The following is a 17809-nucleotide window of genomic DNA, read 5'->3' on the forward strand; positions in this document are numbered from 1 at the left end:
CTTGAAACATTGCAAGAGACGGCTTATTCTAGCTTGATTATCTGAGTGATATTGCAACAGAAATCGTGTTTAGCAGAATATATGTAGCTCTATGTTTGGACATACAGTGAGTCCCAAGTTCCCAACCTCTAGAGACCTCATTTTAAATTGCATCCTACAAATGTCCTCCCCTTTTTTTCCCTTCAAGCAAATTGGTATAGCCCTTGTTCTACTTGCCACATTCTTTCCAGGGCAAACAGATGGAAGGAAGAGAACATGCCAGAAAGAAGAAATGGAAACTGAAAATGACATTACAATGAAAATAAAGCTGCAAAATATTATCTGGGTCAACTCTTCATACGTTTTAAAATCAGCACCAGCAGGCTCTGCACATATGGCATTGGTTTTATATTTTTTTGGTTCAGATGTCACACAGGATTAGTGCAAAAGGAAAAATCCCAGCACGGAACCTATTTTTATACAGATTAATCAATCATTTCGCATCTCTTCCTTTCCCATCATTCCCCAAACTTTCAACTTAATGAAACTGCTCTCATTCAAAATATGTCATTTACTGCACTCTGAACGGAAATCCTTTCAGGAAAGGAAGTGGGCTTAGAATTTGAACCTAGGTTTTTAAATGTCACATTTTTAATTCAAGTTATAAATATTAACTAGACTTAGGCTATGGCCCAGCCCCTTTTAGCTTATAGCCATTGTGGAATCCTACATATCCATCAGTGGCAGCAAAACAAATTGGCAAACATTTTATTATGTAGATATAGATATAGCCATTTAACGAAAACAGAAAGCCACACATTTGAAAAGAGAAACCTACTGCATATTTCACGTTTTGTTCTGTTGTCTACATTTTCAAGTACACTGAATGTCATAATTCCCATCGGAAAACCAAGCACACAGTTAGGTTCTTAGTAAGTATTTGCTAGGAAATTTGATAGGCTGAATGGCATCAAACCAAAGAATTGTTCAAGTTATTCGCTACAGCCTCCCTTAACTACAAGGCATTGTGAAAATGATGATGATGCTGCTTACAGTAATCATAATACAACAGCAGTGACTGTTTAGTGTATGTCATGTGCCACTGATGATGTCATTGAATTTTCAAAGCAGCCTTGTGTCATAGGTACTATTATTATTCCATTATACAGATTAGGACACAGAGAGGAAATTCCGATATTTTGAAGTTGAAAAAAATCCCATACAATGCTGGTTTTCAGAGATGGGCAGGAGAATTGATCACAGACACACTGAAAAAGGGAAATGGAGCCTTATAATACTCATGAGGTGAAAAACTTTGGAGAAAGTGTCATCGATATTGTTTCCAGGTCTCCAAAACCATGATCGCTACAGAGTTCATCATGCACCTTTGTCTGCTGCCCCTTTGATGGGTGGAAATTATATTTATAAAATATGAAGGCAATGACCTAAAGCTCGACCTCAGTGACAAAGTCAGAGCCAGAGGAGCCACCAGTAGGTTCACATCCTCAAAGGGTGGTACCTTTTCACCATTTGGGGCAATTAAAATTGAGCCATGACTAACAGAAGAGATGACATTACACTGGTTGTCCTTTGCATGAATGGTCAGTCATGAGTACAGAAAATAAGAGACATTTACAGTCTAGTGTAATACTCTGTGCTCCCTCTTTTATGCGATTAAAAATGAATCTCTCTTTATACCAATACAGTACATGTTCTGCTTTTTGTTTAGAGCTGCTAGATGCCAGCTACCTTCTGTGGACAGCCTGAAAATCTAATTTTACACAATTTTAAAGTTATTGAACTAGACTTGGTGTTACCATACACACAGTCTTTTGTTTCCACTAATTAATTTTAACACCACAGGCATTAATCATTTGCCCAGCAAATGAAAATTGCTTTAAGATGACTCATGTGTTTTACAACATTGCAAACCCAACCCTTATGCTCTTGGAATGTACAGTAAAGAGGAAGTATTAGAGCAAATCAGTTAATAAAAAGAAAATTCTTCCACATCCCAATTCCACAGTCATGAAGAGTTTTAGAATTTCTACTGGATGCTACATGAGAAAAGTAAATTAAAACTGGTTAGAGAGATGGTCTCCGAATAATTTCCATGGTGAACTGGCAGATATGAGCACATGAGCGAGATCTCTCTTGAAAATAAGCACATCGAGTTTCAGTCTACACAGAGGCCCACTGCAAACTCTGTGCAGTGCCAATTAGCATTAACTGTGGCTGTGCTCATCTATTCCCATAGCACGTTGCTGTAAGGCCAAGCTCTGCACTTACAAATGCAGCATGCAATGCTCAGAGTTAGAAGAGCATTCTAAACTGTAATCGTCCATGGTCAATCTTTTTCCCTTTGGCTTCGAATGGCAGACTCACAAATGACAAGGGGTATTTAAAACAATATATGTGTGTATTTTTAAAAGTTTAGATCCAGATTCTGCATTCAGAATATCTGGAAGGCGAGTGGAAAATTTGTTTTTAGACTACACTTTTAGCCTACCACAACTAACTTGACACACACATATACACAAAGAGCATATGCTCTGGGATCCAATATAATTATTTACTTACTGTGACTAATATGACTTACTTAGAAGGTAAGCTCCGTAGACTTTCATGGCAAACACTGCCTCTGCAAACAGCCTCCCACCACAGGCTGGGCTATGTCTTGTGCAGAAATACAGTGTGTGCAGCTCAGCTCATCTCTCCGTGGAGTACAGTCTCAGAGTGGGGTATCCATGGAGACCGAGCCTCCTACTTGTGCAGGGCAAGGAAGTTACTCCGCTGGGCACCATAGCAACAGGAGGCAGAGGGGAGGTTGGCCAATCAGGGAAGAGCACAGGAGCTTCTCCCTGGTGACTGCAGCATTTCAAATGAAACCATCGCCCTCATGAATGAACACAAAGCATTTAAGGAAACATCAAATTGTCAAACAGAAGTAAATGCGTACACAACAGTCAAGGCTAATCCTTTGACAATTATGGAGCAACACTGTGAGTCTTTCTACAATGATTAAATCCCAAAGATCAAGGAAGAAATTACATCCAAACCCCACACAGTCCTACATTTAATGGCAAGCATGTGATGCTTTGAGGAAAATACTTGGTGTACTTCGTGAATTCCAGCTATTTAAATATGCAAGGCACTTCACAGTGCTTCCCAGGAGACAGGAACAGGAGACATCCATTGTTCTGATGGGGGAGAATGGAGTCGAGCGCTCCCTAGGACAACTGTTGGCATAGCGCTTCCAAACAGGAGTTTGCTTAGAGTAATAAGCACGTTTATCAAGCTTCCAGCAAAGCCCTCCATTGTATCAGAATAATTCTAACTAAGAAGGCATCCATGATAAAATAGGGCCAATGCAGACAAGATGGTGAGTGAACATTCAAATGCCTTAAAGCTGTGCTATTTGTAAACTCTCTTCATTTCTCATTTAATCATGGTAACGATCATTTATTGAGCACATACTGTAGACTAGGCAAATACTGTAACTAGAAACACAACTTCTTACCAGATGCAGACTCTGATCTTTGCAAAGATACAGGATGTGCATGTTTACTTCTTAGTGCTGTGCAGTATTTACTCCACGCATATACAGGCCTATCTCATTTTATTGCGCTTTGCTTTATTGCACTTTACAGACATTGTGTTTTTTTTACAAACTGAAGGCATATGGGAACCCTGAGTTGTCAGATGATGATTTGCATTTGATAGCATAAAGTATTTTTAAATTAAGATATGTATATTTTTTAGACACAATGCTATTGCACATTTACTAGACTACAGTACAGTGTAAATATAACTTTTATATACTCCGGGAAACCAAAAAATTCATGTGACTCACTTTATCACAATATTCACCTTACTGCAGTGGTCTGGAACCAACCCACAGTATCTCTAAGGTAGGCCTGTACTCTGTTATATACTTAACATATTTTACGATTCTCACAGCAACCTGAGAAGGATAAGCATTAATTGTTCCTCCATATTATAAAAAAAAAGAGAAAACATTTCCTTATGTTTACAAAAGAAACTCTCCTGCCCACTGACTCCCCCTCCCCTCACTGCTGGGCAGGTGACCTGGTCCACCCTATTCAATGTCTAAATACAAGGTGAGGTACCTTCCTCCTTATATTAAAGTTGTTCCAAAGCCTCTTATTATAGAGCTCTCAAATAATTACCTTCTTTGAACAAAAAGTGTCATCTGAAAAAGATACATCCGTCTGAACTGACCTCAGTCGGTGCTAGTTTGGGCCGCCTTCAGAGATCAACTGATGGGATTGTTTAAAATGAAGAAGGCCAAGAAATTCAAAACCAGATTTTGTAATTATTCCTGTCATATGACTCCTCCAACCTTTTAAAGATCAATTTAAATAGCAATAGTCAATGGTTAAGTTGTAGAGACTGAAAAACATATTCTTTGCTAACTAAACTCAGGAACTGAATAGCTTTGGGTAGTGACGGATATTTACATTGCATCTACAGGAAAACAGAAAAACCAGCTGTCCCGTGCTATCCATGGATGTTGTGACAGCCTGCTCTTTGCCCTCCAATGTCCACCTCATTCTCCCCTTCTTCCATAATAATAGGTGCCCAGGTGACTAAGATGTCCTGGGATATAATTGGAAACGACACGTGTCACTTCTGTGCTCTGACCTTAAAATGACTGGGTGAGTATCCCCCGGTCCCTCTCCCCCTTCCTTCTGCCTGGTATAGGACAGCTGACCTGACACAGCTGCCTACCAGCCTCGGTCAACCAAACACTTATGTACTGTTTTATGAGACAGATCAACTCCTGTCTAATTTTAACCTCTGGATTTGGGGGCGTCTTTTTACATTAACTTAACTCATACCCTCACAGTACTTGTAGGCTTGAAAACAATACCCAATAAAAGCACCAGACATGACTTCGAAACTGCTTTATATTAAACAAATTGGGCAGCAGTGAAGATAATTTGCTCTGGAAAAGATGGCTGAGTTGAAAGGTAGCTCGAACGATAAGCAAGACAATAAATTTTTTATATTAACTATGAATAACAAGATCAATGTTACTAAATTAATAAGAGTATAAATTGGTATGTTTAACTAAAAAAATAAATTTAAAAAACCTATCGGATATTGACTGGTTCATCCATCTCTAAAGGTTTACTCCAGTTAGCAAATAAAATAAAACATTTTTAACCTCATTAGGAAAATGCAGGGCCTTATATTCTGTCATATGACTGTTTCCCTACACTTTGCTATTTTCACTGCCTTCTCATTAATGTACCTGCTTCCAGTTTCATCTCTTGATAATTCGAGTTCCACAGAGCAGCCAAAAGTATCTTGAACATATACATTAAATCGTCTCTCTTAAAACCGGCCAGAGGTTCCCATTGCTCTAAAGACACAAACCTCACCTGCGACAACTCTTCTCCCTTCCTAGGTCACTGCTCTGCCCACTGCCCCCCAAACCCTCCCCAAATGTGAAGGAATATGACTAAGTTCTCAGCTCAACTGTCATCTCTCCAGACACTCCCTGCCCCATGCCCATGACTGTCTGTAGCATTACCTTGTTTTCCTTGTCACTATCTGAACTTATCTTGTCTGCTTGTGTGTGTATCAGCCATCTCCCCATGTTAAAGGCAGGCTCCAAAAGAATAGGCATCTTTTCCCTTTTTTCCATTCCTCTATCCTGAATGCCTGGAACAGTGGTGTCAGCACAGCGTAAATGCTTAATAAACACTTGTTGAGTGAATGAATGAAAGCTGGTCAGTCAACGTATAGCCAGGATTCAAAGTGAGGTTTAGCAGAAACCTTACATGTGGTGAAGTGAGGGTTGCCGTCCTTCAGACTCCTACACGGTGATTACCTTCCTGCAATGCCACACTCTAATCCATACATCTTGGAATGTAAGCCCATTGCAGCCAGCTTCCTGAAGCTTACCTCACTTAACCATGGGCTGCATTCACGTAGCTTGCTGCTGTCCCTTGGCTGCTCTCAGATACAGCTTCAGGTGGTAGTAGACCTTAATTCATTGAATTACCCAAATGAACTTACATGACTTTTGCTCAACACGTAACTTTTGTCAATAACCCTACAGTCCATCCAAATGCCACACAACAGATTATACTGGCGAGGAAGAAAGAGAGGTCAGAGTACTTATCCCTCTGCCTCCTTTCTTGTCAGGTGCTTTGTTCCTCTACCAAAGTACACGGTTCCCTCACATGTAGCCTGGGAATTCTCTCCCTCTGGGTCCTGGGTATCTCGACCTTCCTCTGGCCTCTGGCCTCTTCAGGATGGGGGAAGGGCTCCAAGCCATTACCATCGCCATACTTGTTGGATTTCCTTAATCAGGCCCATTCCTGTGTATGCAGTCTCTTCAATAAACTCTTCTCAATTAGGACAAAAAAAAAAAAAAAGCCCAACCTAAAGAATGTATCTGCATGGTTTATAACTCTTAGTTTATAGGTTTGTGTGTAAAAGAAGTTTCCAGGTTTATTTCTCTTATGCTGGTAGTTGATAAATATCTTTAATGGTGGGTGTGTGGTCTGCTGGAGTGTCTGCTACATATGAGAGCCCAATAATGCTTCGTTCTTAACACATTAGAGCACTTAGCATCTGGCAGGCTCTCACACCGGTAGCTAGAACACTGTACATGCAATAAATCCTCGTAGACCTGGGATCTGGATGGCAGGGCCTCTGGGAAGAAGAAGATTATAATTCACTAATTCTTAGGGAAAAACCATTAGCAGACCATTTGGCACCGTTACATTGATTGGGTGCATCATCAAAAGCACAGATGGGAGAGAGGTATGAGAGTAAATATGTAAGTAATCCTGCCATAAAGATAAATACTCAGGTCTCCTCATCATATTTAAGCTTTTTTTCACTGGTCTGGTCTCTGCTGGGGGGAAGGGATAGACTATAAAATAGTTCACCATAAAACATTCTCTGCTGTATCCTGGGGGAACGTTGTTTCTCTCAGAGTGAAAGAAAGTTTCAGAGATCGATTTCGGTATCAGTGCAAAAGCTCTTGTTTAAGTTGACGAAGCCTAATGATCTTTGTTTACGAAAGTATTTTTTTTTTTGTGAGAAGTATTAACGACATGCAGGGCAGCACATAAAACATTGTGACAAGTACAGAAAGGACTAGTTCATGATTAAGTAGAAAATCCTGAAGACCTTAACATTTCTTTGATGTTGACATCCTCAAGGTTTATTTTACTGACCTGCATCCAAACAGCCTCCTGTGTTTAACTTTCTGTATTTCATTGAAGTTACACTGAGGTTCACTGATTCTGTTACCAGCAACAGCCAGCATGATCTGTATACGGACTGTATCAGCTAATCTATAGGGCTCTACAGATATTTTTTTAAAATCCCTGTCTTATATCAATACATCTTTCTCAATTGTCACACTCTCCTATTAATTAGGAATAATTAAAATTATTCCTTTGAAGTCAGACCTTAGACGCAGTGCAGTAGTTAAGAGTTAGAAGCAAGACTACCCTGTTTAAAATCCATTTACAAACTGTGTGACCTTGCATGAATTAACCTCTCTATGCCACAGTTTCTCCATCTGTAAAATACGGGAGAATGATTTCACTTTCTCACACTGATATTGGGATTAAATGAGTAAAGTCCTTGGAATTTTGCCTGGGACAGTCAGGGCTCAATAAATATTAGCTAAAACAATTTTTAATCAAGCTTCAGAGTCATGCAAGCCCACAACATTTAATATATTCTTCCAGATATCTTCAGTATCTGAAATAGACTTAAGCCTTTATTTGAGGCTGGGCTTTGCTGCTGGAAGAACTTTGATTGAAACTGTAAGCTATTAGAAAAGTACTGCCCCTTGCCAAAGAATGCAGCATGTTTCCATTTAACCAAAATCTCTTTTAGCACTAAAATTTTAATTTTTCCACTCTATGAAAACATTTCTAAAATGTTCAAGACGTTTTCCTGCCCTCATACACATTATTTTCTGCCAACTCCACCATCACACTGACTCAGTCTGTTTCTGGAACATTAATTATTGCATTAAGTGCTACAAAACATTTAAAGCCTGAAACACTTAGAAGGCCACTACGCTTTTCAGTGGTCTTTTGTCTGCTTTTTCATATTTTCCCATCTCTTTCTTCATTGTCAAGCCAACAGCTGTCAATTAATGCTCTTTTCAGTGCCCTCCTATAGCAAACACTCCCCCCCCATGTTATGTGAATTGGGAGACATGACCTCCTAGAATTTTTTTTAAATAAACATATAAGTTCTGTGGACAGTTTTAAGGGTTTTCCTGTAAACAAAGTGCAAGGAATTTCTGATATCTATTTTAAGAGCAACAAATGACCATTCTTAACATTTACTAAGGAGTTACTTTGTGCTAGGTCCAATGCTGGGCATTTTACATTCTTTAATCTGTTTAATTGTCACAATAACCCATTTTACAGATGCTGAATACCAAGTTTCCGGAAGATAACAAGTAGCTGAAGAGTGCACAGTTATAAAGAGGTGGTATGGAACTGTGAACCTAGTATACTGGGCTCCTGAGTCTGGTGGTTAGAAGGTGTCCCCCCAGCCCTGCCCTCCCCCCACTTTTTTTCTGAAGAAACAAAGTGGGTAAGCCGTGAGTCTCCTCTTTGTAGCTCAAATTATTATAAGAATGTATGTCCCACCCGCACCCCATCCTGTAAACTGTCTCTTTTATTTCACAGAACTAACTTTGAAGTGAAAGGGACAACGCTTGTGATAAGCACGGGAACAGCTGCAGGCTATCGGCTGTGTGTGAAAGAGCCTCAATCTACTAAGGGAACGAGTGTTGATTAATCATTAACCCAGTTGGTGCCTTCAGAGTTTTCCAGCAAATGCCTCTGAATGTGGGAAAGCGTCTTCTTAAAGTAACCCATCCTCTGTTGTTGTTGTGAGGTTATTACAGTTCATCTGGCCAGGTCTCTGATTTCAAAAGCCTGGGTGGTGTCTGATGACAAGGGAATACTAACTTAGTCTGAATGCTGATGGCAGAGGTGACATCTTTCAAATGCAGATTTCAACATTTCAGTTTCTAAATGTGGGTTTCTTTTCAATTATAGTGACCCTAACCATTTGCTCCTGACCTATCTCCTTAACCGGGAGGTGTTTTTTTCTCCCTTTCACATTTTCTAAATATTTGTTTAAATTGTGTAATTCTTTCCCCAGCTCTCCCACAAGCCTTGTGTAGGAAGGATTTAGTACTTGCATTTGTAGAACAATAACACTGGGTCTTTTTCTCCTTTGGGTTAAGATGCTCCCCAAGTAGAAAATCAAGCATTAAAGGAGGCCCAGGAATGTCATTTAATGTCCTAGCGCAGAAATCCAATTAGGCCTTTCCTTTCTAGGTGAGAAAAATCTCATCAGGAAAACTGACTGTGAACTACATATAGGAAAAGCACCTGGGAGAAGGAATGGTAGCACCGCAGATCCCTCAAAAAGTATTGGGATTTTATATACACACTACTATATATATAAAATAGATAACGAATAAGGACCTACTGTATAACACAGGGAACTCTACTCAATAATCTGTAATGACCTATATGGGAAAAGAATCTAAAAAAGAGTGCATATATGTGTATGTATAACTGATTCACTTTGCTGTACAGCGGAAACACAACATTGTAAATCAACTATACTCCAATAAAAATTAATTATTAAAAAAAAAGTTCCCAGTCAGAATGCCTTCATTCCCTTCCTTTTAATCTGTACTGCAGCCCAGATTTATTGTAGTTTTCTGCCTTAAACGATAAGGTCCCTAAGAGCAGGGATGATGTTGAGGTCATCTTTGCTTATCTTTCCCATGTTCCCCCCACACTACACATGATTCCTTGTACACTCTATTCTCAGAGAAGTATTTACTGAACACCTACCTGATGACAGACATTGTATTACACTCTGGAGATTCAGTCTTAAATGTGTGCTGAGTTGACATGAAAAAGGCAAAGCCATTATTCAACTGAACTGCAGGGGTGTTTTCTTCCGCTCTTTGGTGGTAATTTTTAATTAAATCTGCATAGGCATTAAGTGATAGAAGCCAAAATGACAGAAGGCTCACTGCCTCCAAGAAGTTCCAACACGAGTCCTGCTTGGCGGAAAGCAGGGCTTTCGTGCTGGGCGCGTGCCACAGTACCCTGCTGGAGAGGTGCTGGCGTGCTCAGCTCACCTTTCAGAGCCCTTCCTGGCATCCTGTGACACAGTTCTCTTCTCCTTCTGCATTAGTTACTCAGTAAATATTATTAGCTCTTTATCTGAATGACCAAAGGGGCATTTCTATAACTCCCTTCTGAGATGAACAGCAGTTTCCAGAATCTAGAACAACGGACCTAAAATAAAACGAGCCCAGGTTAATGTTAAAGGGCCCTTGAGCATCTGTATAAGAGACACTAATTGCTTGCTATTTTAATAAACTGGTATTGGTCCTAATGAGTCGATTCATTTTTAAAAAGTAGAGCGCACATCAAGAGCGGAAGATGAGTTTAGGCTGAGGGGAGATGGTCACCTGGGGACAGAGGAGGTGGAACATTTTAACCGGAGAGCAGTATCTTCTTGTGGTTTAACAGATTATGTCTCTGCATTTTATAATTTTTGGAGTCACCCAGGGGCCTCGGTTCCAGGATTTCCTCTCCTCCTATTTATGAGAATGACAGATTTATTCTGCTGAAAGTTCAGAGAACTATAGGTCACGGTGCAGATTGTTCGAAATACAAAGAGCTTACTGTCCAGAATTGGGGCCCAGTCAAAAGCTCGAGCAGTGGTTTTTAGTGATGACATTAGGAATTTCAGGCAACTAAGAAATAACCTTTAGGGACCCCTGTGACCTTGATAAAATGCAAATAAATCAAAAAACCACGAGGTCAGCACTACTCAGGTGATAAGTTTGCCTCTGAGCAATTAAATCAGAAGCAGTTGACAAAGGCCCTGTTTCAGGCTCTGCCTCTGGGCAAGGGTCATTAAACTAGGAGTCATAAATCCTAATAAAGGAGACCCATGAAACCTCAGAAATAGTATGTGATATTTTGTGTGTGTTTTTCTGGAGTATGGGTCTGTGGCCTTCACTATTCTCAAATGATCCATTATCAAAACAGCATGAAGAACAACTCTTGTTTTCTTTCCTCCCTTCTTCCCTCCCTCCCCCTCTCCTTTTTATTCTTTTTGTCTGCATGTTCTTCATGAAAGCATAAGGCTTAAACATTCTCAGCAAGACAAGCAGTTGATCTTTAGCAAGTATCTTCTGTAGGAACCAGACTTGCTGAGGGTGGATTCTGTACATACACATAGGGTTTTAAATCTTTCGTTAAGATATGATTATTCTTATTATGATTATTGAAACAAGGAAGGGCAAGGATAATCTTAACTGCCATTTAAATTTAGGTTGTTCTTGCTGCACCACACTTGTCTCTTTTTTCACTGTTTCTTTGTATTGTCACCACCATAAAATGTTTTTGGAATGGGGCCAGGGGGTGGAGGCATGGTGAATAACAAAAATGAAATAATTTCAGGTTGCATTCAAGTCCTACAATACCTTCACAATAAAAATCCACTTTTTCTTCACAATCCATGAAGAGGACATTCTTTCCTGCAGCATTTCATATTCTCAATCCCATAGCCTACCTTTGCTGTTGAGGTCAACCAATGTTGATTGTGCCCTCGATACACACCGGCCCCTGTGTGCTAGGAATACAAAAAGAGGATGACAGGGCTTCTGCTCTTAAACTCACATCCTGTATGCTACAGAAGCAGACTCCATTGGTGACTGCTCCCAGGTTAAAAGAAAATTGAGAACATTTCTCAAAGGAAGATATACAAATAGCCAATAAGCACATGAAAAGATGCTCATCATCGGGCTTCCCTGGTGGCGCAGTGGTTGAGAGTCCGCCTGCCGATGCAGGGGACACGGGTTCGTGCCCTGGTCCAAGAAGATCCCACATGCCGCGGAGCGGCTGGGCCCGTGAGCCATGGCCGCTGAGCCTGCGCATCCAGAGCCTGTGCTCCGCAACGGGAGAGGCCGCAACAGTGAGAGGCCCGCGTACCGCAAAAAAAAAAAAAAAAATGCTCATCATCTTTAGCCACCAGGGAAATGTAAATCAAAAGCACAATGAAATACCACTTCACACTCACTAGAGTGGGTATAATCAAAAAGATAGACAATAACAACTGTTGATAAAGATGTGGAGAAACTGAAACCCTTATACATTGCTGGTGGTTTGTAAAGTGGTGCAGACATTTGGGAATACAGTTTGGCAATTCCTCAAAGGGTTAAACATAGAGTTGTCATATGATCCAGCAATTTCATTCCTAGGTATATACCCAAGAAAACTGAAAGCCTCACAAAAACCTGTATATGGATGTCCATGGCACCATTATTCATGATAGCCCCAAAGTGGAAACAATCCAAAAGTCCCTCAACTGTGAATGGATAAGCAAAATGTGGTCTGTCACCACACTAAGGCAAGATGTTAATAACAAGGGAAACTGGAAGTAGTGGTAGTGAGGGGGGATATAAGAACTCTGTTACTGTCTGCTCAATTTTTCTGTAAACCCAAAATTGCTCAAAAAAAAGTCTATTTTAAAATGTGGTATATCCATACAATAGAATATTATTGAGCCGTAAAAAGAATGAAGTACTAATACATGAACCTTGAAAACATTATGCTAAGTGAAAGAAGCCGAACACAAAAGGCCATATATTGTATGACTCCTTTAGATGAGATGTCCAGAACAGGCAAATCAGACAGAGGGTAGGTTGGTGGTTGCCAAGGGCTGGAAGAAAGGAAAAGCAGACAGTGACTGCTAATGGGTATGAGGCTTCTTTTGGGGGAGATTAAAATGTCCTGAAATTGGACAGTAGTGATGTTTGTATGATCTTTTTTCTTTTTTTTTTTTTTGCGGTATGAGGGCCTCTCACTGTTGTGGCCTCTCCCGTTGTGGAGCACAGGCTCCGGACGCGCAGGCTCAGCGGCCATGGCCCACAGGCCCAGCCGCTCCGCAGCATGTGGGATCTTCCTGGACTGGGGCACGAACCCGTGTCCCCTGCATCAGCAGGCGGACTCTCAACCACTGCGCCACCAGGGAAGCCTTGTATGATCTTTTGAATATGCTAAATACCACCGAAATGTACACTTTAAGAGGGTGAATTTTATGGTATATCAATTATTTCTTAATTTAAAAAAAGGAGAACTGAGCTGGGGGAGGGAGGAAGACAGTTCTGATTCTTGAGTACACAAGGGAATGGTTTATTTCTTGGCTATAATTACAGGACACTCTTCAATTCATTGTCTCTGTCTTAAATATTGGGGGTACCCAACACCTTTTTTACAATGTCCATCTTTCTCTTTTATATGCTGTCTTCTCCATTGTGTACCATTCTCTTTCTTTTTTATATTTTTCCGAAGCAAAGGACTGTTAACAAATTCATCATGACTAACATTTACCAGGAACTATTAGGAAACAGGGGATTTCTTCTTCATACAGTTTAAGTTTTGCTCTCAGACTAAATAACATTCTCTTTGGTTGACCAAAAGCAAGACGAAGAATAATCCATTAAGATATGCTATGCATGTCAATTATTCAGGAAGAACAAAAGCAGAGAGAGATGGAAGAGGACACAGGACCTTCCAATGGCAGCGTACACAGGACCAACCTTTGGCTCCATTGAAATAAAGCCATCTATAGCTCCTTGCACAATAATGATATCACCAAACAAAAATCAGAAGACAAATGGAAGGAATGGGGCTCATGCAAGCCATTAATCTGTCTTTTCAGGTTGATTAATATGTATAGTACAACTGGTGATACTGAAGAAAATAATGCAATATAGGGGTTGTCTCTCAATGCCAATACTCATGTCCTTTTATTTTCAAGTTATAACTTTAATTTCACTAAAACTATATTTGTTCATATACTGTATATATTTCTGAGATGGAAAATATTTATTTATATATTGCAAATTCTGAGAACTGACCTTTTCTGATGTTCACGGCATCTCATTCACCGTAATAAAAATCTCCATTTCACCTCATAGCTTTTACTATTTTGTAATTATTGAACATTCTATGAATATATAGCATCATATTCATATTTAAATCTTTAAAAGCAAATAAAATAACTAGGTCAGCAAGTATGCCCTGCCCTACAGATATGCATCAAGATAACCTGTTCTTTTCACAATTTGTGCACACTTTGAATGGTACCAAGTAATTTCTTAGTATAATTTATGCTAGACTTAATTATATAGCTTAAGTGTCTGTTAGACCATTCAGTTAACATTTCTTCAAATTTCCTCCCTTTTTTACACGTCTTTATAACGGACACATATGTCACTATGCATTCTCAATTATTAACAACTAGTACAGAAAATATTCCACTCTATGCTCTACCTCCTTTACTTAAAAAAAAAAAAAGATGTTTCTGGGTGCTAGGAACAGCATTAGTGTTCCCTACCTTGATATCCAGGTGTTTCATTTCAAATTTCATTTGAAATCCCTCTAGTCATATTGCTCCAATAAGAACATGAAGAGTTTACGTACACTCACCTGGCTTTACAAGGCCTGACTTTGGTTCCTTCTTATGTCGAGCTGACTGGATGCTTCCCTCACCAACCATTCCAACTGTGCATTTCTTTCTGATAAAGTCTTCATCACTTCCAGGGCAAAAGCCAACAGGGCTGCTGCCAGCATCCGAGGGCGTTTTCACGGGAGATACTGACTGACTACTAGGACAGCCTGTGTCATCTGGAAGACAAGAATCAATGAGTGTTTAATGAAGAGGGAGGAAATCAATGATGGCAAAGGGAGGGCAGGCAGTGAGCCATGCCCACACGCGCTCACACACGTACTCTGCTCAAGAGGCCCGGGTTGACTCCTGTGGGTGACTTGCCTTTTATTTTCCATATTCTGGCCAATCGTGTTAACAAAGGAAATATCAGCTATTATAAAACATATTTTAAGGCAAAACCTTACAAGATTTTGCATCACAAATATTTCTGTAACATTCTTGTTGTCAAAACCTAAATTAGTTTGTTTTGACCCTTGAGGTAGTATACTTCTGGGTCATAATCGTCCGTACATTTTTGATGGGGTAGGTAAATGAAACGTTTGCCAGAGCAATTCAGGATTATTCATATGAAGTCTTCGGGGTCGTCGGGGTTAGGAAAAAGTTACTTGAATATTACTGACCACACCCAGTTTTTGATTACTGGGCCCATCAAGTGGTTCACAGAGTTTGATAGAGGCGAGAGCTGGCTTTAGGAGTTCAAGAAAGCAGAAGGCAGTGATCCTGTTTTATTATAAAACGCACTCAACCCAAAATACATCAGTCAGATATACTGCTGCTTGAGGTAACTGGGTAAAATAAAAATGATATTCAAATTAAAAATATTCCCTTAACTTTCAAGTTATATATTAGTACCATGGTCATTACTACAAGTTAATATGCATGATATGAAGTGACCTGTGTAGATGCTTATAAAGCAAACAGGAAAGTCGCATTGCTGACTCCTATAAATGCTTTCCATATCTATTAAATATTTATAATGGTTGGTTAATTCAGTTATACTGTGGTGAGAACTGTATGGGAATTTAAAGCCAATCAACATTACTTAACAGTAGGTCTACTCAAACTAATCAATTAGTGGTAAATCTTCACTGCTAAATAATTCTTTATTACATGGAAATATTTTGATGTCAGAGTTATTTTAGTAACTAAGTGGGCAAAAAATGAATAAGGACATTTAGTACTAATAACTTTTAGGACTCTTACACTTTTATAAATATTAAAGGAACTAAAATAACTTGCCATCTATCAAAGGCTATCTTAAAACTTCATAGCTTGAATGAAGACAGAAACAGAAGTAGTTCTGAATAAAATATACTGGTTGCCTGAATTAAGATGACTAGAATCCATCTAAAAAGTAATTGCCTTTGCTTCACTTTTGGCCTCTATTTCAATTTTTATTATGAAATATCTAAGTTCCTAGAACAAAGTGAACTTGGCACTAGTAAAATGATGTATTTCTCTTGTATCTTTTTTGACTTTTGGACATATTAGTCTATATAGGACCTCAATGGTCTGTTTCTGGAAGTAAATGGTTTTTAGTGCACGGTTCATACCTTCTGTCTTTGTTGCTCTTTTAAATGTGCTATGTTCTTCCTGAACTGAAGAGACTTGGTCCCTGAATCACTGTGATGAGACTCCTCTTGGCCACTACTGCTCAGCTATTTCGCTATTGTCCCTGGCTTTCTCCTACATTTGCATGTCCCATTGCTTCAATCCAAAGAAACCTGAGTGCAAAGTTGCTAATTACTCAGACAGATTCCAGCACTTTTACAAGGTTCAACAGGTCTGCACATGGCCTTGGGAGAGCCTGCCTGGTTCCTGATTCCTATCCCAAAGCAGAGAAGCTCAAATGATTGAGGTCTAATCATCCAAAATTACCTATTGTCTTTAAAAGTATTTCCCTATGAGTCAGTTCCATAAATTACTTCTTTTAAAAGAGAGATGGCCCAAATTAACAAAAATCCATGCTTCAGATTCTCTACCCTAAAAGGTAATTTTTCTTGAGAACTCTCAGACTCAAAGGGACAAAATTAAACAATTTCCAGTACTGAGAAACACCGTCGAAATTGTAATTTAAGTAAACAGAAAATGAATGTGTTTTGTTTGGTTCTACTATCATTTTGCCAGAGTTAATAAGAAGGAATGTGGATATGCCATGTTTTCAGTACTAGTCATTTCAAGGATTAAGTACTAGGGTCTGATTAAAAATTGGGGACTGAAGTGATTCAGAATGGTGGCAGTTTAAGGAACGCAGTAGCAATTTTTCACCTGGCATGTATGCCTCACCTGTCATCAATATTTACAGCCAATAACTCTGGAGGCAATGACTGAGGAGATGAATACCTAAATAAATCTTTAACTTCAGGTACCTCGTACAGCAATTTGAATCATTACCTAGTAAACAAGTGTTCATTTATCACCTCTTAACTGTCTGGTACTGCACTTCACATTGTGGGGGAAACGAGAGGGATTTGAGACATCGTCTTTCATTAAACAAATATGTATCAAGTCCTGGCACTGAACCAGCCACAGGCACTGTACCCAGCCCCCATACTGATGGAGCTTATAAGTAAGTAAAAGGGGTTGGTAAATATCACTTCCAGCACATAGTTCCTGTAAGCTGCTAAGTCTGTTAAGGCAAATCCATACCCAAGAAAAACTGAGTTATCAGAGAAGCTTGGGGCATGTGCCTGTTTTGTGTAATGGGACCAACACTAACAAAGGAATCTGGTTTTGGAAAGGGCAGGGCCATTAATTTTCCTACTACAGAGACCACACTTTAAGTTATGCAAAGTAAGCCCCGAGCAAAAGCGACAGAGCTTCAGTACCAGAGAGTCATCTGGTCACCTGTGGCACCTGAGGTATTTTCCTCTGTGCAGCACTGAAGTAGTGGTTATTTTTTCAACAAGTCTTGTTTAGGGCCCCTTCCCTCCTCCCCTTCCCCTTCCCTCCTCTTCCTCCTTTTTAACTTCATGATCAGAGCTGGAAGCAGACCACCAGTCCAGATGAAGATAATATTCCTTTCCAAAATGCACTGCAAGATATTCTTAGTTCACATTTACTCCAAGATTCTAAGAATAGGGAACCAAGTGGATGTTCTTTGCTTGTTCACGTCTAATCTTACTATGTGCCAAACTACATGTGGATCCAGCACATATTAAAGAGATTTATTTATTAAACCTGCTTCAGTGAAGCGCTTTGTGTGTGCCCTCTGTTCTTTGCTGCTACCTTGACTGTTGACTTTGTCTTATAGAAT

At 39.6% G+C, this 17809-nt stretch overlaps 1 protein-coding gene across 8 annotated transcripts in view; it reads right to left on the minus strand.

Annotated features, from left to right (window-relative positions):
- Positions 1-17809, minus strand: part of SYBU (syntabulin) — a 72474-nt gene that overhangs the window by 34002 nt on the left and 20663 nt on the right. For 4 of the 8 annotated variants that reach the window (XM_060127519.1, XM_060127516.1, XM_060127514.1 and 1 more), the window contains exons 3-4: positions 14532-14729; positions 11611-11670 (exon numbers count right to left, since the gene is read on the minus strand). In XM_060127519.1, coding sequence (XP_059983502.1) covers positions 11611-11670; positions 14532-14729 — 258 coding nt within the window. Of the gene's footprint in view, positions 1-2578; positions 2917-11610; positions 11671-14531; positions 14730-17809 lie in introns of those variants that run through there. The other 4 variants (XM_060127521.1, XM_060127518.1, XM_060127517.1 and 1 more) reach the window with 2 other exon arrangements.

Source organism: Lagenorhynchus albirostris, chromosome 17, assembly GCF_949774975.1.
Source record: "Lagenorhynchus albirostris chromosome 17, mLagAlb1.1, whole genome shotgun sequence".
Taxonomy (NCBI): Eukaryota; Metazoa; Chordata; class Mammalia; order Artiodactyla; family Delphinidae; genus Lagenorhynchus; species Lagenorhynchus albirostris.